This window comes from Acanthochromis polyacanthus, chromosome 12 (genome assembly GCF_021347895.1).
Source record: "Acanthochromis polyacanthus isolate Apoly-LR-REF ecotype Palm Island chromosome 12, KAUST_Apoly_ChrSc, whole genome shotgun sequence".
NCBI classification, from domain to species: domain Eukaryota; kingdom Metazoa; phylum Chordata; class Actinopteri; family Pomacentridae; genus Acanthochromis; species Acanthochromis polyacanthus.
This window is the reverse complement of record NC_067124.1, coordinates 5,529,955-5,556,896: the sequence shown is the minus strand read 5'-3', so window position 1 is coordinate 5,556,896 and position 26,942 is coordinate 5,529,955. Positions and strand designations below refer to the sequence as shown.

Here is a 26,942-nt window from a genome sequence, read left to right as displayed (position 1 = left end):
TTCTTTCATCATTTAATGGCTATCCATTATATTTAGCTCACCACTGTAATTGTTTTCCCATAACTTGTGTAACTAAACCTTAGCTTTACTTTAATAAAAACTGAATAATTTATTGAAGACTGGTATCCCAATTGATATGTGCTTGCATTTGTTTAACCAAAAAGGTATTTTTCCAAATTAATTCAGCTTATGCTTCCACAGAACGTGTGAATAGCCCTGGTTGGAGATCTCTGATTTCAATAATCTTGCTAACCTTACTATATATACCAAGAAAAGCACTCAGAGAGTGTAGTACTCTGCCAAAGCTGCTCAGTCGTTGTATGATTTCTGACAGATGAAATCTTTAAAAAAAATTTGTGGTCTGCAGTGGTGGATTTGTAGTAGGATCCCAATCATGTGATCATCAGCAGGCAGCTGATGAAGTGTTCACTTGTAGTCATAATCACAGTGACGCCGTGATGCTATCTCACAGTGATACAGAAAACCGTGGATCCAAACTATAAGCTGCATCACTGCCAAAATCTAATCAGTTGGCCCTTGTGTATTTCTGACCTTCCCTGAAAATTTCATCCAAATCCATTTGTCTGTTTTTGAGTGATGTTGCGAACAGTCAGACAAATCGACGCCGATCATCACATAATTCCGCTGCGTTCGTAGGTGGAGTAACTATGCTTCTTGCCCTTCTAGATCAGTTTTAATCAGTGTCACAAGGTTTCCAGATGTCAGCAATTAGTATGCCGAGTTCAGTCAACTAAAATTCAGAGCCACAAAAATGACACTCAAGTTGGTTTATTACCCTTGAATGACCTTAAAATCATGACTGCAGATTCATACATTGTTAGAAAAGCGGTTTCAACCATGTAGTCTTACAAAGAGACATTCTGATTAAATTTCTAGGAGTTCCCGTGAAATAAACTTTATCTAAAACATAACATCAGTATAAGTTTCTTTGATACTGCAGCTATTCACCCCTGGTATTTTATTCAAATGTATCTCTGTTTATAACACAACACGACTGTAATATATTCTGTTGGCTCGAGAGCCTTTGCTATTTCTCATCCAAATCACATTCAGTGTTTTGTGTTTGTGTGTATTCAGCTGTCAGCTAGAGGTAAAAGACAGATGAATATGAAAATGTGGATGTATGCGGTTTGGCAATGCTATGTGTGGATCACAAAATTAGCTTACCTGTCAGAGCTGGCCTGATGTTGACATTTCCATCCATCCTGCCTGCTCCACTCTGCCAGGCTGTCAGACAGGTCAGAGTTTGGATGCACAGCCTCAGAGACTCATGTGAAGGGCACTATCAATGAATTATGCGGAGTCAGAAGCATCTTAAAGGCCATGTTGTTTGAAGGGAGGAAGAGAAAGGTCAGCTTCCATCACTGTTTGAGAGGCACCCTGCCAGGAGTCGAGTGAACACAATGTCTACAGAGCTGGAATGTCATAAGGTGGCCCGGAGTTTTTCTCCTGTTAGCCAAAAAATCTTCCATGTAATGGGATGTTTGCATTACTGTGGAAAAACTAGTTTTGTGATGTGTGTGCTGCTGAGTAGCAGGATGCATTAGGGGCCAAATAGCTGTCATTTTGTGTATTTTTTTTGCAGAGTTTAATTAATGGGAAGAAAATGTTATTATTAACACTGTACTCGTCTGCATGTTGACTGCACTGATGAGATGATGTGTGTGTTAGAGGATAATTCTGGTATTTTCATTTTATCTCTATAGTTTTGGTTGTGCTGTGTTTTTTGCTCACCAATTTATTTGGGTTGAAAGACCTTTCAGGTAATATTTTCATGTGTTTTCAAGTTGAATTCATGATGTCACTGTTGTCTCACTGCTGCTATGAATTAATACAGACTAGGGATGCATCACTTATTGGGCTGGCCAATTATTGTGGCTGACATGTCATTTTTCTTGACCAATTATTGATAAATTAAATGTGCTACTTCAGACCTGATGCAGCCACCTCTCTCTGTCTGTCGTCACTCTGTGTTCTCTGAAATGTATCTCAAGCAGAAACTGCAAAATCTCAACAAGACACACCAGCCGTTAGCACAAAGCATGAAACTAGCTACTCTCACAGTGGCTAAGGGCATGTTAACGACTTGCAGCTAAATTAGAAGACAGCCACAGATTACCCTGAAACAGAGTCTACAAAACAATAATTAATTAAGTTATGGACCTTAGTGGGCAATGAAAGTGATCGAACAATGAAATATTAACAATATGGAGAAGAACAGCAGACAGAACTGAAGGAGAGCAACTGATCAGTCTCAGTGGATCCAACATAAACTCCCAAAACTTCCTAATTTAATCATTCATATTTCTATTTTTCAAATTCAGTTATACCTTTATTAATGTAGAAGCCTTGTGTAGGAATGAGAGGTTCCTGCTATCACATGCTGTTAAAACATCGAATGTATACCGCCTCCACATATTGATTATCAGCCTATTCCAACCACTAACAACCGACATCTCTGTCCGTCCTTCAAAATCCATATCGGTGGATCCCTAATACAGACACAGGTGAATAGCTTATCACAGTAATTTTCTGCATCTAAATATAAGGTTTAGTTCAGAACACCATTATACTGAAGGGGTTTACTGGCAATAATTTCACAGATGTACCTGAGGTGCCTGATGATGAGAAATTAGCTTTTGTGCTATAGATGAATCAAATCCTGAAAAAGGGCCACAAAATGAGATTAACCGTGTTCCTTCTCAAGGTGTTTAGTACCCACAAGAACAGTTTGTACCCACTATGCACTCCCTGTAGCTATAGGTAGAAACATGCATGCTTGGCATGATGAAAGTAATGCAAATGTGCACCATACGTTCTTTCATAATCAAGTCCACAAGTAATAATTACCTGACAGTAATAAAGAAGGCTGAAACACCATTCACATGGGACTATCTCCTCAAGGTGTGGTAGAGTGATTTTAATATTGCATAAGCCACTGGTGATTTAAATCCTGTCAGGAGCTCCATGGTAGGATATTTCTTCCCTTTCCCAAGTGTTAATTACAGCTGCAGCTACTTAGTCTCTCTCACTGCGGTTCTTCACCGTCCGATAATTAATGTCCTGTCCTGTTAGACAGCTTCAAGATCGATCTGTGCATCTGTACTTGGCTGAATTTTATCGGCTTTTATCAATTTTGCAGGATGTACAGTGAGAATATAAATTTATACCAAAATCCAAGGCTACTTGCATTGCCAGGAACAGAAACCTGCAAAAATCTTTCCTTTTCTCACAAACCTCTTCTTTTCACTAATGAGCTTATTACCAATTAAATGTTCAGTGAGCGTCCTGTGGCAAATGGATAAATAAATAAATCCTCAAGAAGCCTTTCTGCATCTCTAGTTTTTTTTTTTCACCTGATTTTTTTCACAGGGCCAATTTCTCTCTAATACCACACCTCCACAGTGTTATTATCCTTGACAGCATTAAGGCTGTGCCATTTCCAGGGCTTATCACCATTCCTACAGTGCTGCATGTGCATGTCGAGGTGAGCGAGGTGTAAATACACACTTATTTATTCAAAGTGTCTGTTTCAGATGCATGCTGGCATCTTTACTAATGGAATAGCTGTGGTCATATAGACTGCATGTTCTGTCCGGTGTTTGTCTTTAGCAAGGTGTTAACATGGTTTTCTGTTTCTCTATACCACTATCACACACACGCGCGCGCGCACACACACACACACACACACACACACACACACACACACACACACACACACACACACACACACACACACACACACACACACACACACACACACACACACATGTTTGTTTTTCTATACCGGTGGGGACTTACCATTGACTCCCATTCATATCTAACTCCTAACCCTTACCCTAACCCTAAACTTAACCATCACCAAATCAATGCCTAACCCTAAACAAACGGTTTTGCACTTTTACATTTTTTATTAACAACGATATGGCCAAGAAAACGGTGTTGCCACCCGTGGGGACCTCATTTTAGGTCCCCACCGTAAGACAAGTCCCCACCTTTATAGCAAATCCCCACCGGAATAGCAGAAACAAGTACACACACACACACACACACACACACACACACACACACACACACACAGAATGTCTATGTGAATTAAAATTGAGGTGCGTGACGCCAGGCTTACCCGAGCTGGTTAACTAGCTGTCAGCATACCAAAGATTACATCCACTGGAAGGTCTTTATGAATATGGACAGATCTATCTGCAGGAAATAGCCTGTCAGGCAGAGGTGAGTGTGTTGGTGTACAAATGTGTGTGTTTCTACTTAAAAGACAACAAGCCGCCTCCTTGTATTAGAGTAAAGCAGCTGTTGTTTCTGGAGAAATATGAGCATTGTGGCAGCCATGGATAATATGATAGCTTATGTTTCTACATAAGGCTTGTTATTTACATAAACATACTGGCTCAATGTACATGATCATATTACTCTGATTATGGTCATTAATCAGAGTGAGACATTGCTGCAATTAGGACATGTACATGTTGCTTATTGGGCTGTTGCATTGATGTTCCTGTGATGTGATTAATGGATATAAGTAACGCCCTGCATTGCCATATCACAGTTTCCCTCCACTATAGTATATATACCAACTCTAAAATTCCTGTCCCACTGCAGCACAACTTTGTAGTTACATTTGTGTATAAAGTGTAATTCAACTCTGCAGTAAATGACTGTTTGCAGCTGCAAGAAGTGTGTTGTGTCATACACTGTAGGGGTTTCCTCAGAGAACTTTAATCTGTATCATCAAAACATGTGAAGTTGAAGAAAAAAGTTCCCATGATACTTTGGGAGAGGTGCAGGCTCCCTTCATTTTATCTTTAACATTAAAAATATGCTACATTGGGTATTACCAGCTCCTAGTTGTACATACTCCTACATGTAGAGACGGCTTTCTCTAAGAAAACCTAACAATGTGAAACATATTTTTGACTTTTAATCTGTTTCATAGATTGTTATAGGCTTTGACCTGAGAGAAATATATCTAAAGAAATTTTGTACAAACATTCATTGTCCCCAGTGGGTGTATTGGTGACTTTGGTGATTCCTTGGCTCCCCTAACCTTGCCAGCAAGTTGATTTCTCGCGATATTTGTGAGTTCACAAATCTCTCAAGAAACCATCTTGCTCCGCTCCTGCCTTCACTTTTCGTACAGCACCAAGTTGGTTCGGGCCAATCACGCAGCAGTATTCGTGTGTGGGGCGGGATACGACGACACCAAGCGCCAGTAGATCAAAACAAACATGGCAACGGAGGACAACGATCGTGTAGATGCTGCTATTAAGTCAGTTTTAGCTGAATCTCCTATCGCTTCTTTGAAGGAAGAACAACGAGAGGCGCTTTGCGCATTTCTGGATGGTAAAGATGTTTGTGCTTTTTTACCTACGGGTTTTGGTAAGAGTTTAATCTACCAATTGGCTCCGCTCGTTGTGAAGACCCCGTGATTGGCTAAAAACAAACCTGTCAGAGGCGGGACATACTGTTGCATTGTCCAATCCGTGCCTCTTTCCTCCTAACGGATTTACATGGAGCGGTCCCAGATTGATATTGCGGAGTACTATCAAGTACTACACAATTATTAATCTGGCTATTGCCAGGTTATGGCTCCCCCTGTGGCATTAAAAGTGCTGAAAACTATTGGTATGATTGTGTTTATCCACCATGGTGGTCCCTGTACCAGTAGAAGTGCATGTCAGCTTGATACACTTCATGACTTGAAGGGATACAAGACAACTACCGATGTACACATCTATTTCATGTACAGGTGCATAAGAGTCAAATAAGTGTATCTAAAAGTTTCAAAGAAACTCCTGTTAACTCGTCTAACACTGTCTAACTTACACCCTAAAAAGTGTTTAGGATAAAAGAATATGACATAGTGATGCTTCATGTACTTTTATAGTTAAGAATTTTTAGAACAGGTTCAATACATCAGAGTTTACAGAATCATCATCACAAGACTGTCTTTCAGTCTCTAATTTAGAATTTTGATATTTTAAAGTTGAACTTCTTTTTTGATTTTTTTTTTTTTTTTTGCAAGCAGAAATGTTAAAAATAGCCTTCATCTTTGGGGGTTAAAATTTGCTACATTCACAACATTCATGTTCCCTTCATGATTCAGTAAAATAATTCCTTCCAACTTCTCATGTTGCAGCATCATTAATTAGGGTCCGAGCACCGAGGGTGCGAAGGACAGGCGGTGCCAGGGCACCGACTGTCCAAGGCACCAGCGGTGCCAAGGACCCTATTGAAACCCTAGGGTTTATTATTATTATTATTATTATTATTATTTTTTTTTTTTTTTTTTTTTTTTTTTTTTTTTTTCTCCCGTAAAGTAAATTGGCTTTTTGGCGGCCTTATCATACTCCAAAACGCGTGAAATTTGGCATGCACATCAGGACTGGCGAAAAATTTGATATTTTATGGGAGTTGCGCATGTGCGTGGCAAAATGGCTCTATAGCGCCACCTGCAAACTTGAAAAAGTAGTCATTAGGCCAACTGCCACAATGTTTCATGTACAGCTACAATATTTGGTGGGCATATGCAGAACATCTGGACACACCAAAAAGTCAATTACAGCCACGCCCTAAACCCAACAGGAAGTCGGCCATCTTCAATTTGCTGTAAATTTTTCAAACTTAATCGCTCCTCGGGAAATGACTTGCCTTTTTGGCGGCCTTATCATGAACCAAAACGCGTGAAATTTGGCGTGCACATCAGGACTGGCGAAAAATTTGATATTTTATGGGAGTTGCGCATATGTGTGGAAAAATGGCTCTATAGCGCCACCTGCAAAATTGAAAAAGTGGTCATTAGGCCAACTTCCACAATGTTTTATTTACAGCTACAATATTTGGTGGGCATATGCACCACATCAGGACACACCAAAAAGTCAATCACAGCCACACCCTAAACCCAACAGGAAGTCGGCCATCTTGAATTTGCTGTACATTTGTCAAAATTTATAGCTCCGAGTGGATAAGTCTGAGAGAACTGAAATTTGGCCAGTGCATTCACCAGACCTTTCTGATGAAAAGTTATCAAAAACTCAACCAGAAGCCAAAAGGTGTGGCCATGGCGGAGCCTCAAACAACTGATCCTTCGCCATGAAACAGGAATTGGTGTCTAATTCTTCTCAACATGCTCCAATCTGCCTGAAACTTTACATGTATGATGACAGTCCTGTCCTGATGTCATCCACATAGGGATATTCATTGACAGTCATAGCGCCACCTTGTGGTTTCAGGAAATAGACATCTTTTACACTTTCATGCCCTATTGTTACCCGGTTGATCATATTCACTTCAAATGCAGTGACAACAGCCTAAACACATTGATGATGCATCCCAGTGAAAATGGTGACTTGTCATCAAAGGGCGTGTCTGTGGCGGCCAAACCAATTTCGATGTTTCGCCATGAAAATTTAACGATTCATATCTCAGCTGAACAACATCCTATCTGCCTCAGACTTCACATGCTGGATACCAGGTCCAGTCTGAACACATCCACACTCATAAATTTTGAAAAAGTCATAGCGCCACCTGTTGGTAATAGTAAGTTTAAGGCCTTATATTTTCAGGTACAATGGCCCCAAACTTGGTGATATCATGCTGGAAATTGGTCAGTCGAGTCTTCACCTCTTGACAATCACACACTGTGAAGGGTGTGACATTTCATGCAACGCTGTTGCCGTAGCAACCAAATATCGCCATGAAAAACAAAGCCCTTTCTGACAGGTTAGGAATACTCCAATGCTCACAAAAATTACCACACACATCACCATTGACCCAAGGAACAACACTGTATGCATCTCGGCACTGCACATGCTATAGCGCCCCCTACAGTATTTTTAACAAACAGCCCCCCCAGCACGTTTCACCTACATCCATGAAATTTGGGAGGCTTATAGAGCACATCAGGACGCACAAAAAAGCCTCTTGGAGCCATGTCCTAAACCCAACAGGAAGTCGGCCATCTTGGATTAATTGTGAGATTTTTGATGATTTTTCTCATTTTTGAGAGTTAATACCTCCTTGGGGATAATTCCAGGAGACCTGAAATTTTGTCAGTCCACACAGCAGGACTTGGTGATGAAAAGTTATCAAAAGTTTAACCAGAAGCCAAATGGCGTGGCCATGGCGACCATTAGAGTTTTGATGCTTCGCCATGAAACAACAACTGCTGTATAACTCTCCTCTGCATGATCCAATCTGCCTCAAACTTTCCATGTGTGATCACAATCCAATCCTGATCACATCTACAGGCCAACAGACACTCTCAGTTGCAGCGCCACCTGTTGGAGGGACAATAAATGCTGTATAACTGGCCTCTACATGATCAAATCAGCCTGAAACTTTTCATGAGTGATCAGAGTCCAACCCTCATCACATCCACTGTTTGAAATACACTCTGAGTTACAGCGCCACCTGGTGGTGGATGGGCAGGAAATGCTGTATAACTAGTCTGAACATGCTCCAATCTGGCTGAAATTTTACGTGTGATTAAACTCTGGTCCAGATGTGATTCAGAGGCCGACACACACTCTCAGTCACAGTGCCACCTGGTGAACGTGCATGGATTCGCCGACCAGCGTGGATGCGAGGACCCGTCCATCGCTGCTTGCAGCTTTAATTTCAAATGTATTTTTACATTTCTGCCTCTGTATGACTAACAAAATCAGTGCTAATCCCATCATCCTTGGCTACTCTTTTCCTATAGTGCCATTTAGCAAATATTAGCATTATAAGATGCTGAGAGTGGTAACCATTACTTGCTAAACATTAGCATGTCAAGAGTATACGTGACAGAATCTTGATGTGTTTGGAATGAACTTACAGCACAGTTGTGTTCTAGATAATAAACAGCGCAAAAATGTCGCTAACTGCTATATAGTGGTTATAGATATATCAGGCTTTCAGTGTACATAACAACTGTATGTAGGATGTTTGTTGTGACGGTAAGTAAAATGTAGTATGTCACTGCATGTCAGGAACGTATTAAACCGTGTGAACATGGTGCCATAGAGGACAACTTACATGGAGTTCATTACAGCAGCCTAAAGTCACTCACGGTGCACAGACCCATTTTCTCTCCATAGAGAAGCCTGTTTATTTTGAGTGTATTCCTGCTATGAAGAGTAAGCCGGTGCACATGTGAGCTGATCTGCCCTCAGGAGAGAGCAGGAGGCTGCTGGGGAGATAAATAATGCCATTTCACCAACAGCCGCTGTGTCTGTGACATGAGCATCCATCTGCTGAAACCCAGACAGGATAGTCAGGGCTTACTGAACACATTCCACCCGGTCGCAGTGGGAGACAGCTGATCCACTTGGCTCTGGTTCTGATCCGTTTGACCCCTGCCTGGAGGTGACCCCAATCTGTTTGGCCGTGACCGAGGTTGGAGAGCAGCTTGGGGTGGGACTGGGATTTTTGGAGCAGAGGAAGAGATGAAGGCTGGGGTCGCCGTTAGGACAATGGCGTAGAGTAGGGAAGGGAATGTGAACGAGGCAGGGGTGGGATGCAGCTGCGACTGGGGCCAGTGCTGATGCTTAGGTTTGGATTAAGGGATTGATCTGTGAGGGAGCAAGTGTAACTTACAACCTACACCTCCCCTGTGGTACATCAAATCCAAAGCACTAGCATCATCAGCAATCAATACTAGACTTAAAAACCACAAAAAAAACATTACTGTCATTGCATCATGACAAAATTCACTGATGCACTCACTCGACTTAGGTGGTATATTTATATATATATATATATATATATATAACTTGACTCCTTACTTGTATTGTAGTTTTTCAGGCTATTTGTCTGTCCACCTCCTGGTGCCCAGCCCAGATGGATTACACCATCATACACATGACATCAACAGCAACCAAGATGACTGTGTGAAAATCACACTATACAAGTCCCACAAAGTGAAAGTCTGACATTTCTAAACATTTGATTTCAACAAATCATGGTTCATCTAAAATAAATCTGTAATAACCTGCAGTGTCAAATAACTTGGACAAGGTCTAGCTAGGAATAAATGTTCTTGACCTATTCTGTCTTTGAATAAAATTAAATGTTATTAGCAGTGCAAAATGATCAAACAGGAAATCAGTTTTACAGCTTCATCAGTGACCCGCAATCTAATCACTTGGTCCCTGTGTCATCCCTGAAAACTTCGTCCAAATCTGTTGGTCCATTTTTGAGTAGTGTTGCTAACAGAGCGACGTATTCACAGATTAGTAGCAGGACAAACATACGCCGATCATCTCATAACTCTGCCACGTTCCTTGGCGGAGTAAAATAGGATTTTTCATCATAGGTAGCACTACTCGTCATGTAGTGTCTTCTGTAGCTCTGGGGCAGCTTTCTGAGGAAATAGCCTGCGTCATAACAAAACAAGAAACACACTCAAAGAGTGCAGTACCCCACCAAGGCTGTTCATTCCCCCATATAGCATTGTCAGAAATGCAGCATATTTTTTTGTAGAAATGCAGCATTTTATTATTATTGTTATTGTTTATGATCAGAAATCACGGCACTATAGAATGTGGCAATTTAATACAGATATACCCACAAAGAAAATGACCTGAGCACAGGTGTGTATTTTGCATGTGTACGTTATGTACGGATACTGAATTGCGTGATCTACAAATGTGTAAATTTCTCTTATAAAGGTGTGTTGATCAGTTCATCACTTTTTGCAAGGCTTTGTTTTTCTAGTGTTAAAATAACTTCCCCTCCACGCTCTTATTTTGAAGGCATATTTTTTAATGTTACGGGGTTTTATTGTTGGCACGTAAAAAAATTCACGTAAAATGAAACATAAATTCTTGTAAGGATGGAAGAAAAACTAAGAAACACCCCCACAATTTAACCAATTGTGTCATAATTTCTGACGGATAAGTCCCGATAAGTCGGATTGCAACCATGTGATCATCATCAGGCAGGTGATGCAGCATTCACTTGTTGTCATGGTAGCAGTAACGCCATGCCAGCCGCTATCTTGCAATGGGAAATGCTGAACAAATCCATGGATCCCGACTATAAGCCGCATCACTGCCAAAATCTAATGAGCTGGTACTTGTGTCATTTCTGACCTTTCCTGAAAATTTCATCTAAAGCCGTTAGTCCATTTTTGAGTGATGTTGCTAACAGACAGATTCACAGTCAAACATACACCGATCATCACATAACTCCACCGCGTTCCTTGGCAGAGTAAAAAGGGTCTAAAGTTTTTATTAAGCAAGTGGGTTCTCTTAAATTCCACTTGTGAGTTTATGTTGTATAATATGTAAGAGACAGTATTATTGGAGTGTGATGCTGGATTAATGTGATTTAATTTTTTTTTAAATAATTTAAATTTTTATTTTGATACACTGTAATGACTCTGTCTGACCTGCTTTCTGTGCACTGACAAGCCAGATCTCTATAATGTCTTCATTCTCTGTCTGGCAGCATAAATATAATTAGGGGTCTTTGTGTGAAGGTCAGACGTGCTGTTTGTGTCTGGCTGGGTGGGTGGTCTCTAATTGAGCGTGTGTGTGTGTGGGGGGGGGGTTAGAGTATGTATGTGCAGCAGAATGTGCATGCACAGCTCGTGGTCATGACCTCTGAACCCAGAGGAATTCTGTTGTGGTGGTACTTTCTCTCTCTTTCTCTTGATACACTCCACACACTCACTTATATTCAGAGATGAAAACAGACTAGACCTTCCCTCCCTGATGAATTACCCTGTCCTCCCTCTCAACATGCTGGTTCATATATCCATTACTCTGTCTGTGCTTTGGAATTCACCGGGGACTTCAAGGGTTACTTTTATTTTCCCGTGTGGGTTATAGAGAGGGGTGATGGTGTCCTTCAGGAGCAGTCACTGACAAGGACTTTTAGCAGCCGCGTGAATTATGACTCATTTCTGTCAGTGAAGGCAAAAGTAGTGTGACCTTGTAGTTGAACTCACGCATCCCGCACATTTTCTTGTTTTTCTATTTTCTCTTTTACCTTTCCACTTCCAGGAGGCTATAGCCAACTTAACTCTCAGTCATGAATGTTATAAACATTTCTGAAAGATAGAAGCAACTTACGTAAAAACATGAAAGAATATATGATGGACTACGTTACAGCTAGCTTAGATCTAGTTCAACTGGATGAGTCACGAATGCAACCATTTATTTACATTTTATGTTTTGAATTAATTGATACATTTTTGCTGAAATCAGTTTTCACTTTGACATTAAAGAGCCTTTTTTTTAAAAAAAAAAAAATCTTGTCAGGAAAAAGGCAAATTACATTGATCACAACTGAATATTGAAAAGCAATAAAATCTGAACATTTCCAGGAGGTTGAGGACTTTTTATTGGCATTGTGTCTCACTATTCAATAACTGTTTTCAACAGCTTCAGCTCGATGTTAACTAACTTGCCAGTAGCTCACAGCTAACTTATCTTACCTGCTACACATAGCTGCAACATGTAGCTTTATGTTTGAATGCTAAAAATAAGCAGAGTCCAAATGCTTATTAGTGTGAAGATGGTATTAATGTATTTGGCATTGCCAGCTAATTTTTACTTTGTCTGGAAACTCATATATAAATTGTAATTAAAACAGAGATTTTTGCCAGATATGTATATTTTGTTAACAGCATAGTTGAATGTCCAAGATCAGGCGCAAAAAAGTCAACTTGAATCTCCAGGATGACATGAAGGATGAACAAAAAAAGGGCTCCATTTTAATGGTTATAATTTTGTTTTCAACTAATTCCTTTCTGTTGAAGAGATACATCAAATATTTATTCACGTGTTTAAAAAAGAATGGATAGAATATGAAGGGTTTTTTTGTCTTTTTGTTGGTTTTTTTTGTTTGTTTTTTGCTGTGTTTAGTTTGACGTAGTTCTACAGTAAATCGGGTGTAAGATCCAGTTTTTAAAGTGCAACAGTCAACTTGAATGTGCAGGAAAACATGAAGGTTGTGAATGTGATGGAAACTGTTGCATTTTAAGGATTTTAATCTCTCTTTTATTTCAGTGTGTTCTATTTTGCATAATTTCATACTCACCAATCACGTTGTTGGTTGTTCATTGCGTATTTCTACATGCACCAATCAGGCAAACATTCTGATCACCTGCCTAATGTTGTGTTGGTCTCCTTTATGCTGCTAAAACTCCTCTGACCCAGTGGTTCATGGACTCAGGACCTCTGGGGATGTCCTGTGCCACCGGGATGGTGGAAGTGAATTCTGTGGGTTCTGTGGGTTGCAGGGTGGGACCTACCTAGATCAGGTTTATCCTGGACCACCCCACAGATGCTCAATAAGATTTGGATCTGGGGAGTGTGAAACCCGGGTGAATATTTTAGCTCTGTCATGTTCCCTGGGCCACTCCTGAGTAGTTTTTGTGGTGTGTCGGCATGCATTGCCCTACTGAGAGTAGAAACTGGCATCAAGGACTGCTGCTGCCATGGGCATTGGAGGGTTGCTTGACCTGCAACGTTTAGGTGGTGGTACATGTCAAACATCCTCATGACTGTCAGGACTAAAGGTTTCCCAGCAGAACACTGCATTATAACAAGATGATGGATGTTATTCACTTCAACAGTCAGTGGTCATAATGTTGGGGCTGATCAGTGTACATTTATTACCCTGAAATGTAATGAAAATAGTAAGTGGGCTCAAATGTAAGCTGTGTCCTCCTTTCAACTCCAGATCAGTCAGTCAGTGTAAGAGCTTCTAAGTTTAGACAGATTTGAGTCATGAGTGGAAAAAAACTTTAATTAAACCTTACTTTGAAGGCATATATAATTATAGCATCAGGATTTAATGAGGGATAAACCACAAACACACTCCTACCACTGCTTAGCCAAATAGCTAGCCTAACATTAACAGGCATAATAGCTGTGAAACTCTAACCACTCACGTTTGTTGCAATATCTTGGGGGATTATATGTTCTGCTATTTTGTGTCAGGTTCTTAAGACAGACTGGCCTAAGGGAGTGTTAGACAGGAGAAAATTATACATTCATCCATCACATGTGACGTCAGGTTGTTCTGTTCTGTCGTACATTATGCGGATCCTAACCAATATAAATGTGTGAACCCTATAAAGCTACTTTTATCTTAGTAATTTTTTGGTTCACCTTAAATATGCCAGAATTTAGGGCCAAATGTACACATTATAAAACACTGACTACATTTATTACAGGTTAGTCCTGAAGGCTAATCGTTTGTGAGGGACACCATGACATTGCTTTGCTTTTATGTTAAGAGAGGATCTTTGAGCAGGCCGGTTTGATGACTTCTGTCTGGTTGTTAGGTGATGATTCACTTCCTCACTGAGAAGCCGATCCGTGTTCCTGCTGATTCCCCTCTTCCCCCTCTGATGTCCTCATAAAGACTCTGACATTCACAGAATATCTTCCATCCAGCAATCCCTCCCTTCACTTCAAAGGCCAAAGAACTGTTCCATCAATAATGCAAAATGATTTCAGCTCTGCCGACCAGACTGAGATCCACTCACATGCCCCCTCATTCCACCCCAGTCACTCCTGTAGCACTCACAGCCTTTACCTCCTCTTTCATAATTTTTTCTGCCCAGTTTTGTTTGCAGAAAACTCACCCGTACTGTTGTGAGCATGCTCATTCACACTGAAATGAAAAGTACTATAACAGGAGATGTGCCTTGGACAGGCGGCCACAGAGCCTCTCGTGTTTCCTGGGCATGTTTCTGGTAAAGTATTGGCGAATTTTTGAGAAGGAAAATCTGCACAAAAAATAATCGAGTGTGCAAACACTGAAAAAGGCTGTAGTCAGCCCTATTGAGGTGACATTACTGACCACTGAGCCATCATGTGCTACAGGGCAGTGTGGGATAGGTTTTATCCTTCCATCTCCACAGTTTTATAAAGTCAATGTGGGGCTGGCAGAAATATAAAATAAATGAGGAGCTGCTGTAGCTGTCAAGCTGTTACACATAGTTTCCTCATTGTCCTGGAGATTTTCTTATATATTTGAGCTAAATTTAGTTTTGTGATTAAAATGCCAGTGGTGCTTTTTGTGTGCTATTAAAAACACTTTGTTCCAGCACATCCGTCACCACCGAGTTTTCAGTTTCGAGTATGCTGGACAACTGTCAGTGTACTGTCTTATGGGAAATCACCATTTTTCTGACAAGCACTGCTGTTTTTGGAGAAGTTCCCAATCCCAGTCATCTCGTCGTAACACTTTTGCCCTCATCAAAGTTGTTGAAGTATTCACATCTTTCTCTCTTCTTGATGATTAGAATGAAGTCCTACATGTCTTACAAATACAAGGAAGTGTGAAGCAACACGCATTTTAATAAAAGTTTCTTCTAAAAAGTTTACAGATCAAAGAAACGGCACACAAAAACATGCTGTATTTGGATTAACCCTAAACTTCCTATTTAATCTAGCATTAGCAGACAAGATAATAGCTAACTAGTGATGTTAACTTAGTAAAGAATGACATCACTTCCTCCCTTCAGCACAGATGCAGTCATTTGAGTGGTTGTCATTGTCTTTGGTTTTGTCCCAGACCAAAGCCTTGTCTTGTATTGAACCATAAATGAGGTTACCACATTGGAGTGTTTTTAAATGAATTTCAGCAGTTGAACTTGTATGGAAACTCAGACAGCGGTTATGCTCGTCCCACTGAGGTCTGCTTCGTGGTGTCACACTGCCCGTGTGTGGCCAAATTTTGCTATTACATCAACTTTAACTAACATTTGTATAAGGTGGAGTAACATATTGTAACATAAGGTACAGTCCAACAAAAGCTAAAACAGCCCCTGGCCTTTTGATGAATTCTTCTGGCTGTCAGTTTTTATTCAAATTTTGCCATTTTGATCACACAACACATTTATTGCTGAGTAGATGTAAAGTATGGAACATACAGAAGAAGAAGTGATGTCTTATTTGTTGCTTAGCTGATAGCCACAGACACTGAAAGTCTTACAGTAACAGACAAATCTAATGTAGACTTTATTCAAAGTGTGATCAGCTTGGAAACAAACCTTCAGCCTTTGCTTACATTCTTCTTTCCTTTGTCTGTTAGTTGTGCCAACATCTGAAATATATTTGTCTCCAAACACACCTCCACCCAGTGTTGCATGGGCTGTTCTCTTAGCGGACAGTAGAAATCCAGCAGTTCCTAGACTCTACCGTTGAACTGTGTTACAGATCTGAGACAAGTGGGCAATCTGGAAACTATTATGCTCCTTAGCTGTGGATCATGTCAAAGGCATGTCCGCTGCTCTGCCTTTCGTCGTCATAAACCCGGCTGTGTGCGTGAGAACTCAGCCTGGGTTTATGATGACATAAACCTATAAAAGATGCACTAATCATCATTACTGCACAAGCAGTTGGATGCATTGGTGCTGGAATTTGAAGTATTATACTTATATCAACACAATCAGACAATTACACACAGGGAAACTTTAAGAAGCAATGTGACCTAATCACGGTTTGCTTGTCAGACAGCCTCAATATCATTCAGAAGAGCATTGCAACACTGAATAACATAACATATTAGGGATTTTATGCTCCATATTGACAAAAAAGGTAATACAATACAAAGATTCACTTAAATTGTCCCATTATGGTAAATTGTCATGCAACATGGCAACTGTCCTCATAACTGTTTAGAAAATTGGATGATTACATTTTTTATTGTCTTGATTCACTTCTTTCCCTCCATACTTGTCATCTTTTTCAGGTCCTTGGTACTCCATCTGAGGATACGTGGCCCGGTGTTAACTCCCTGCCTCATTTTAAACCAGGTACTACCTGTTCTGTTATAAAGCCTTATTATAAACACTAGTGAGACTCATGCAAATCACATATATTGAACCTGAGACTAAAATAAAGAGCACAGCTTCGGCTAAATGGTTAGCATGAAATAGTAGTATGAACATACCGTGCAGTCTTTATGAATGCAGTATTATGTATTACAAAGTGGCATATTAGAGGCATGTTTTAATTAACATCTAGTTTTTTTTTAATCACAATTTGTGCTGGTTGGTGTGAGTGGGGTCTGTTGACTCTCATCAGTCTGTATAATAAAGTGTTAGCATGAAGCATGGATTTTTATTTAAGGTAGCTTTTGATTAAGTCTTAGCTTTGAGCTGATTTTTATTGTGCACATTGTATGCTAAATGCATGCAATACGCTACTGCCATAATCAGTCAATATAATAATGTTCAGCAGCAGCAAGTCCTGTGCTAACACTTTGGCCTACACACTTGATGAATGACACCAGGCTCTGTACTAACTCTTTGCATCGCGATGTTCTGTGATAACTGGTTTCTTGCTGACACTTAAACTACTGTTTAAAAGTTTGGGGTCGCCCAGATAATTTAATTGGATTTTATGGATTTATGGATTTAATTTTAATTTAATTTATTTTTCCATGAAAACTCACACTTTAATTCAAGTGCTAACATAATTGCGTAAGGGTTTTCTAATCATCAATGAGCCTTTCAACACCATTAGCTAACACTAGCATTAGAACACAGGAGTGATGGTTGCTGGAAATGTTCCTCTGTACCCCTATGGAGATATTCCATTAAAAACCAGCCGTTTCCAGCTAGAATAGTCATTTACCACATTAACAATGTCTACACTGGATTTATCATTCATTAATGTTATCATCATTGAAAAAAAAAAACTTGGAGACCCCAAACTTTTGACCGGTAGTGTATGTGTACAGAATTTTTGAGGAAATCCATGAAATCTACCATGACTTTGTTGTCATACAGTTGTTTGTATGCTCAGTACTGCTGTCCATACCATCATAATGAACCAATAGTACAGCCTACCCAAAGCTAGCTCTACCCTATTAATGCAGCAGCAGGAGTGGGGGTGGCAGCTCTGCCAGGGTAGCTGTACCCTCTGGGAGCTCATTAGGGCTTTTTAGAGGGAACATGAATAGAGGGATTGCAGATTAGTATCAGCTGATAGAGGGAAGAGGAGCTGGAGTAGAGGAGAGGGGACAGGCGAGGATGGACATAAAGAAGGTTAGAGTGAGGGTGCGGGGCAGTGAAGCATCACAAAGCTGCGTGTGACCCAGCCTCCTATCTCCAGTGGCCAATTAGAGATCAACTGGGGTGACTCTGTGGTCACATGCACACACAACTCATACTGATATGATCTTGCATCCTGTGACCATGGTGACAGTTGGCTCTTGTTAGCCTCTCAAACACTCTGTTGAACAGCTGTGCAGCTGTCTCAGCCACACACACACAGAATCACACACACACATATGCCCAGCTTTCCCTGGTGCTAGCCTCCAAGCACTGCATCTGTTCATATGACGTCTGCAGATCTGAGTTTATTATGGCTACACTTTCAACAAACACAGGAAGAATGAGATGTTACCAGAGATGATTTGGTAAAACTTTACCACATGGTGGTGTTTGTAAAGCCCCATAAAGCCTCTCTATGCACAGTAAATACAGCCTGAATGTGAAACAGTCCTCATGGGCGCACAGTGAATAAGAATAAGACAAGAATGATCTATTTTTAAGAAACAAACGTGTAATAATAATAGAATAATAAGCATCATTTTAGCACCGTTTAAATGTGTTGCACAGTACAATTCCAAAGGAGAAGTTGGACCATAATCTGAAGGTAGTGCATGAAAATGCACTTTGTCTAACTACAAATCAGATAAAAGAAGCTTAGATAGGTAGATAGATAGATAGATAGATAGATAGATAGATAGATAGATAGATAGATACTTTATCAATCATTTAATTAGTTTATTAGTTAATTGTTACGTGAAATAAAATTTATTCAGAGATATTAAAATCTTCTAAATGATTGTAATTTAGAGACTGATTTGTGAGGGAATTTAATATTGAAAGCCAAAGCCAAATGCAATTTGCTTAAATTGGTTTTGGTTTTTCATTCTGCACCTGATATATGAACTACCCAAGGCCTGTGGCTATAAGGGCTGAAGAAAACACACCTACGTAGTTTTTAAGTTTTGAAAAAATGAAGATGGACTCACATAGTTAAATGAAATTGTGAACTTGTTAGCAAGTTCCTGTTGAATGTTGCAATACTGAATGCAATTTCTTATACAGAGAGAAATAAATGGCAAGAGACATGTAGGATGGAGTAATACACACACACACACACACACACACACACACACACACACACACACACACACACACACACACACACACACACACACACACACACACACACACACTCCCACTAAAAGTGTGGGATCACTTAGAAATGTCCTTATTTTTGAAAGAAGAGCATTTTTTTTCAGTGAAGATAACATTAAATGAATGATAAATACAGTCTAGACCATGTTAATGTGGTAAATGATTATTCTCGCTGGAAACGGCTGGTTTTTAATGGAATATCTCCATAGGGGTACAGAGGAACATTTCCAGCAACCATCACTCCTGTGTTCTAATGCTACATTGTGTTAGCTGATGCTGTTGAAAGGCTCAATGATGATTAGAAAACCTTTGTGCAGTTATGTTAGCACATGGATAAAAGTACATATGACTAGCATAAAGAGAATCATTATAATCTCTTATCCTTTCTTTTTATTACTTTTACCATTTTAACATTTACTGTTCATGAGCTCATGGAAAGAAAGATGTTCTGTAACAGATGATTAATAATAGTGTCGTATACATCCAACTATAAAAGTCTGTTAATAGCTTTGAATCTTAAAACCTTAAGGAATTCTTTGCAATATTCCAAGAACCTTATCAAAACATAGTAACAGTAGCTTTGTTAAGAGGAAGCAATCACATCCAGTACATTCTGGAGGCTGTAGTCAGCAGCAGATGGCAGTGTTGTGTCACTCTAGAAACCTTCCCCAGCAACCCTGAGCTGCTCTGAGCCAGTTGTCTACATACATAAAAACGCACTAACCCTATCACTGCTTATGATTCATCACATTTTTTACAATTACTTCTACATGCATTCAGTAATACTTTCCATCCTTTTTATTTATTTATTTATTTTTTTGTCATCCCAACCTCTGGAAACAGCATTTCCCTCAGTGTTTCAGACATGTCACTTTGGCTTGACCTCAGAGTGGAGGCGCCACTTATTTTTCACATTTTTGTGGTTATGAAAAGGTTCCACAGATACTTCCTCACTTCCAGTCATATCTCACTTTTGCTCCCTCCTTCCAGTCTTATCCACAGCCCAGCAGGCTTTAGACTGCATATTTGAAAAGAGATCTGCAAATTAAACCTTTCACATGACACTATGATAGGATTATTACAATAGAATCATAATGACGGACAGGTAAAAACATGCAGTAAGAGATAAAACTAAACCTTTGAAATGGTATAATCAGTGATAAGATTAGTGCTGTGTCTGGTGAAGAATGAAAAATGCTCCTTTTTACATTGCATTTCTTTTAGTTATTGACACTTGAAAATGTATTTCAGAATAGTTACCTTTCTGTCCTAATGAATTTTAAGACAACACTATTTATATGTTGATGTTGGTTCTAGAGTTTCACCTATCACCTAAAATCACAATATCTACAAAATGCACCAGTCTCATTTTCAGAACAGCAGAAATATTCCACAAAAATATAATAAAATCTTTTCCATGCGTAACGTTTTATTGAATGTGTTATACTTTAGTTGGACTTGCCTCCACCCCCTCCCCTGCCTATTTGTGGGTTCTCTGCGTTGGCTGGCAGGCCTCACCTCTGGTGCTCAGAGAGCTGTGGCCGGTTCAGGCCAGCCCCTCGGCACCAGAATGAGTGACTGGACCCACTGCTGGCTAGCTGGCAGGCCGAGTGCTGACGGTTGGGTGGTTGGCTAGTAGGATTAGGCCTACGGTGTGGGAGGCCAGACGGACTAGCTCGCTGGGTGGCTGGCTAGCTTGTGTGGTGGCCGGTCGGTTGGCAGCTCAGCCTGACTGCGTGCCCACATGGCAGCTTTGGCTGCGATTAAGAGAACGGTGCTGAGCCTCACACACTCGCAGCATAGCAAACATAGCTGTGGAAATATGGAGAGGCTGCCTCACCAAACTATTCTCAGAAATAGGACAATTAATGTGGTCTGGCCTTGCAGCAAACGTGCATAGCTCTTAGAGTGTTACTTAAGAGTGAATTGATATCAGCCATTCTTCATTTTGGCAAACGAATACACAGCACTTACTGCAATAACATCTCAGTTATTCACAAGGGTTTGCCTGGTTGTCATAGGCATTTACCACAACAGACATCTTAGTGTGTCAAAGCAGGGAAAGCACATGTGCAATCAATTCTATAAATTATGGCAGCGATCCTAAACCTGAGCACCACATATTATTACTATATTTACTGTATTTACACCTACTACCAGTTACTGCATGTGAAGGTTGTGTAGAAAATAGATTTTATTATTTTTCTGAGGAGTAATATCTCTACTTTGACACCATTACATTTTTATGTTTGACCATTTTGTGAGAAGGAAGTTGCTTATTATGTGAAAGGTTGATGTTTTGGACAGAAATGCCGTTACAATATAAAACATCTCAGTTCACATCATGATCTTTTGCATATGTATCGATATTAAATAAAAGATTTACTGCAAGATCAATTTCATGTCCAAAACTGTTTTACAAGTACAGACAGCAGAAGCAGTGCAGTCAACCCTGTGTTTTCCTCTGTGCCTGTCTGTACTAATATTATATGTTTATGTCAAAATGAAGCTTATTAATTAATCTGCAATTTAAAATGCCACATCAAGTCACATGAACTTAACTAAAGTCAAAATCTGAGATTGGAATTAGTGCTGCAGTGCTTGGCTAGCTACCATTAGCCATAAGTATGGTTATTTTTCCCTGCCTTCATGATTAGCCGGTGCAGCAATTAGATCAAATATGTTAGGAGACTGATTACTTCCCATTTTGTACAATCTCACCACATAAATGTCTAAACTTGGAAATATTATACAATTTAGATTGATGTCTTCAAACATAATAAATAATAAGTGGCAATAAAAACTTAATTCACTAAGTGAAAACAAGTAGTCCCATACTATGTCATTAAGTATAGATGCTGAATCTAAATTGACAGTTTTCTAGTGCTTTTAATTTTGAATATATAGATTTTTTACCCAAAATTTCCATAAACTATTCAGGAACTTTTGAGTTGAATTGATTTAAAAAGAAGCATGTTGAAATAGGTGTGAAATGACTGATGAATGAGATGTGGCATCTTATGGTACGGAGCTGTCAGAATGCTAGATTTGCAGCTACATCTGGGTGTTCTGCTTGAAAATGTTTTGGAACAGCACATCTGGTGTGTAACTTTAATCTGATCATGTGAGCACACATTAACCTGCCGGCAGGTCTTAGGTCAGTGATTTAATTGCTTGTTTGTTGTGTTCTCATTACAGACCGCTTTACAGTGTACAGCGCCAAGAAGCTCAGACAAGCTTGGAATAAGTAAGTGATTTGTTCAAATCAAAGTTTGGCGTCTGTGTGTGTGTGTCTGTCCAGTGTCATATGGTGTTCTAGCTGATGGACTTAGTCTTATTCCTATCTGTATCTTTGAAGACAGATTCCTACGGGCAGTGAACACATTCCTTAGTACAGCTCACACGCTCGTACACACAGAGTCTAACCGCAGCCTACACCTTTCCTGCAGTGTTGACGTGTGATTCTGTTGGGGGACACATATGGCAGGAAAAGGGCATGGTGGCACAGTCGGGGCTTTTCCCAGATGTGTGCCACTATCTGCCCCAGGCATACATCTGGAGGGGAGACCGCATAGGGCAAAAGGGAGTGTGTCTCTTGTCTGTGGGGAATTTTAAAGCAGCAGGCAAGTGATTTATGTAAAACTCCAGCTGTCTAATCAGCCGGAATCATGCAGTATAGTTGCTGCAGCAAAGATCCATCCCAGTACCTAAAGCCTTCTTCACATGGGACTACTAGTACCTGGATGCCTCTTATGATTTATAATGATTACATAGATCATATGTGTCCTTACCCCTCAGACAAATTGCTTTGTCTGCATTTCCTTTTTAAGTACCACAAATTGCTGACCTTAATGTGCCAAACTTTTTATCTCAGTATGAATCAACATCTCGGTCATTTAGGGTTGTATTTTCCCGTCACGGTCATGAGCAGAGGAGATTTTAGGTGAAATGAGTAATGACAGTTTTTATAACATTGAGCAATGTATTTGAATAACAGACTTTTCTGTATAGCCTGACCAAATACATTAAGTCTGATTACATTAGCTAAGTCTAATGTACAAACCTGCTGTGAGTTCTGGTGAATTTTCTTTTACATCTCCACGCTGTGGCTGAGCCAGGCAGATAACATCAAATGGATCAGGACACATTAAGGCCTGGATTCACACATATAGAAATGACTGTGTAGAATATCACTATATTGTTTGTTGTTGTTGTTGTTGCTATTTTGTTTTATTTAATTGATTTAATTCCATCAATCCAATATCTATGTGACAACAAGTTTACTGGGTACGTTGAAAGTACTGCTTGTTTTACTGTAGCAATTCATCTGAGAAGTTCTGTTGCAGCATTCGATGCTGCAGTGAATGTAGTATTTACATTGCATGTGTTTAAACAGACACAGGTATCCCTGCTATAATGGGATTATTATGCTATCTATTTAAAACTGGCATTTTTCAAATCGATCTAAACCAATACCCCATAATGACCAAAGTGAAAACATTTTTTTTTTTTTTTAGAAATGTTTGCAAATTTTTAAACATCAAAAACTGGAATCGACTTAACTGAAGTATTGAAATCCTGAACATGTAGCTTTATATTTTGGTACCCTGTTGGCAGTTCTAATCCATGATATGTGTGCAGAACTTCATTAGTTAGAAGATAATCATTCATTTCTTCTGTAAGAGGTCATAATGTTTTAGTTCATTTAAAAAATAGCACACAGGATATCAATATTCATATTTGAGATAACAGAATCAAAGTCTTATACGAGTTAAATTTAATTTCAGACAACTGAAAAAACCTCACAAAAGGCAGAGTTTAGAGATGATTCACTTTTGTACATGCAGCATTAAAGAGTTCTGCTTTAAAACATTTGATGACAAATGAAAAACAGAGTAAAGCGAGTTGGGGTGTATTTTCCCTCCATCCATCTTCTGGTCTCACTCCAGTCGAGAAGGAAATAAAAATGTGAAGAAAGAAAGTGAGGTGGAATGTTAATGACGATCACTTCCTCTCCGCTGCCTTTCATCGTAGGCCAGGGAGCGATGAATTTGATATGAACATATATACACTCACTTTGTCTCTGCCCTGAGAGTTGGCTCACCCCCTCTTGCTCTCTGTGTTTCTGCTCTCTGTCAGCCATTTTTCTGTGTGTTTCACTGTTTCTCTTTCTCCAGCTGTGAAAATGTGAATGACTGACATGTAGCAGATCGATCAAGTTTAAAGGCTTTTTGTTTTTTGAGGGTTTTTTTTTTGTGTGTGTGAGTGGTTTGACATTTATATTGATTCACATGAGAGATGTTAATGAGTGATTATTAATAGATTATGTGCTGTTGATACAGTAATTGATTAAGAATACATAAACCAACAAGAAAAGCACTCAGAGAGCACCGTACTACACCAAGGCTGTTCAGTCGTATCATTTCTGATGGGTGAAGTCTTTTTTAAAAAACTGCTTTGCACTGAGGACAGGCGTGTGTTTTGCACGTGTACATTATGTACAGATATCAAATCACATGACCTAAATATGTAGCGGGTGACGGGAATTGACAGGACTCGGAAACACCTCCACAATTTAATCAATCGTTCCTTGTATCATTTCCAGCAGATATGCTTTGATAAGTCCTCAGTGGCGGATTTGTAGTAGGATCACAGTCATGTGATCGTCAGCAGACAGCTGACGCAGAGTTCACTTGTTGTCATAGTTACAGTGAAGCCATGCTGCTGTCTGACAGTGATATAGAAATCTTTAACAAATCCATGGATCCAGACTATAAGCTGTCATCACTGCCAAAATCTGATCACTTGGTCTTTGTGTCATTTCTGACCTTCCCTGAAAATTTCATCCAAATCTGTCAGTCTGTTTTTGAATAATGTTGCGAACAAAGAGACAAACAAACACACAGACAAGCGTGCACAGATCGTCACATAAGTCCACCACGTTTCTTGGTGTAGTGATAAGGCAGTATGCGAGGGACCTGCATGTCAGAGAATGTATTGTAGATTTGCTGTGGTACCTGGTTTCTCTTGGTGTTAGTGAGATGGAGTTGCATGTGTGTTTGATGACCACCAGCTGTCTGATTTAGCTAGCTCCCTGAGGTTCATGCTAAGAGAAGCTATGACTGCCAACACTGTGAGCATTCAGGAACAGCAGGACTCTGATTACGTGTTTCTAACAACATTACTGTAGAGTGATTAGTTGTATTGGCGACTCTCTGGTCAGAGTATGAATCCATCTTAGACGTAGCAATTAATACCGGCAAATTAGCTGAAATGATAATGTTGGTGTAACAGTATTGTGACTAATACTATAGTAAAATCACTCCATCATTTTGATTTTGGCCAATCATTTAAAGCAATTCCTAACCTAATTTAGAATTCAAATAACCTGGTGTTTAATTCTACAAGTAATCATTTTTGAAATTCATGATGAAACCAAGTTAATTTTGCTGCAACCACTGTCAGTAGTTAAAAAGGGATATAGATAAGAATCCATTCTATTTCATTCATTTCAGTGAATAATCTTTTTTTGTTAATGTTGCCTCACTGAATTAGCTACCAGCTTGACTGGTCATTAGCTTCTGTAATCATTCTATGCCGTGACAGATGTTGTACTGCAGTGATTACCATATAATATATATAAAAGATGGACATCATCCCTTTATCAAGTCTCCGTCTGTACAAAGGGACTGAACTATGGTCCCATTAAAAATAAAATAGACAACAAAGCAGCTGTTTTTTAAGGCAGTGCTTCCTTGCGATTTAGTGAACACATCGGGTTCACTCCACCTTTGATACGACCAAATTGAAAACCTGAAATTTCAAAACTGTCATCCATAAATAATGGGTTAATATCATGGCTGCTGTGTCCATGTTTTATATGCAGTCCATGGTAATTAGTCGTCTGATCAGCAGTATGCCCCTGGCCTTGAGGTTCCATAGACATTCAGTACAGGTGGACTGACATTACTGCACTTTGATTTAATCCAAGTAAATCAAAATATAGCAGCAGTTGTTCTTTAATTTATCAGTTTATTGAGGTTTTGCAAAATAATGCATCACTCATACATCAAAATATGCATGTACATTCACCACAATGTGTGTACACCGCTCAGTCATAACATTAAAGCCACTGACAGGTGAATGATGTTGATTATCATGAAATGTTCCTCTGGGAAATCTTGGGCCGTGACATTCATCCAGATGTTACATTGACACATGTCACTCACCTGAACATTGTTGCAGACTAAGTAGTCCTTCCCATGGGAATGCCAGCCCCCAATGTTAGTGACCTCCCCTAGCAGGACAGCACGCGCTGTCACACCGCACAAATCGCTCAGGGACTACACAAAAAGCATGACAAAAAGCCCAAGGTGCAGACAAGGCCCTCAAACACCCCCGAACCCCAGTCCATCTGTGGGATGCACTGGAACAAACCCAATCCATGGGGAATCCTACTGGCACCCCACAAGACACCAGGAGGTACGCTACAAATGTCCAAGTGCCAGATATCACAGGACACCCCTAGTGGTGCCATGTCTGTGCTGTTGTGGGTCAGAGCTGTTTCTGTGTTTCTTGACCTAATCTATGGCCTTTTGTGCAGCTCCTTCCTTCCCTAATAACTGATGATAATCTCAACTAATAAGACTTGAACACTAAACAGGTGATTCCGAAAATGCTTTTATTTCCTAAGCATAATTGCAATTATTACAATTATATTTCTGCATTCGGTCTTCATCAG

At 39.8% G+C, this 26,942-nt stretch overlaps 1 protein-coding gene across 3 annotated transcripts in view; it reads left to right on the top strand.

Moving 5' to 3' along the window:
• Positions 1-26,942, top strand: part of cdk14 (cyclin-dependent kinase 14) — a 247,189-nt gene that overhangs the window by 150,903 nt on the left and 69,344 nt on the right. For all 3 annotated transcript variants that reach the window (XM_051956814.1, XM_051956816.1, XM_051956815.1), the window contains 2 exons: positions 16,738-16,801; positions 22,400-22,448. In XM_051956814.1, coding sequence (XP_051812774.1) covers positions 16,738-16,801; positions 22,400-22,448 — 113 coding nt within the window. The remainder of the gene's footprint in view (positions 1-16,737; positions 16,802-22,399; positions 22,449-26,942) is intronic.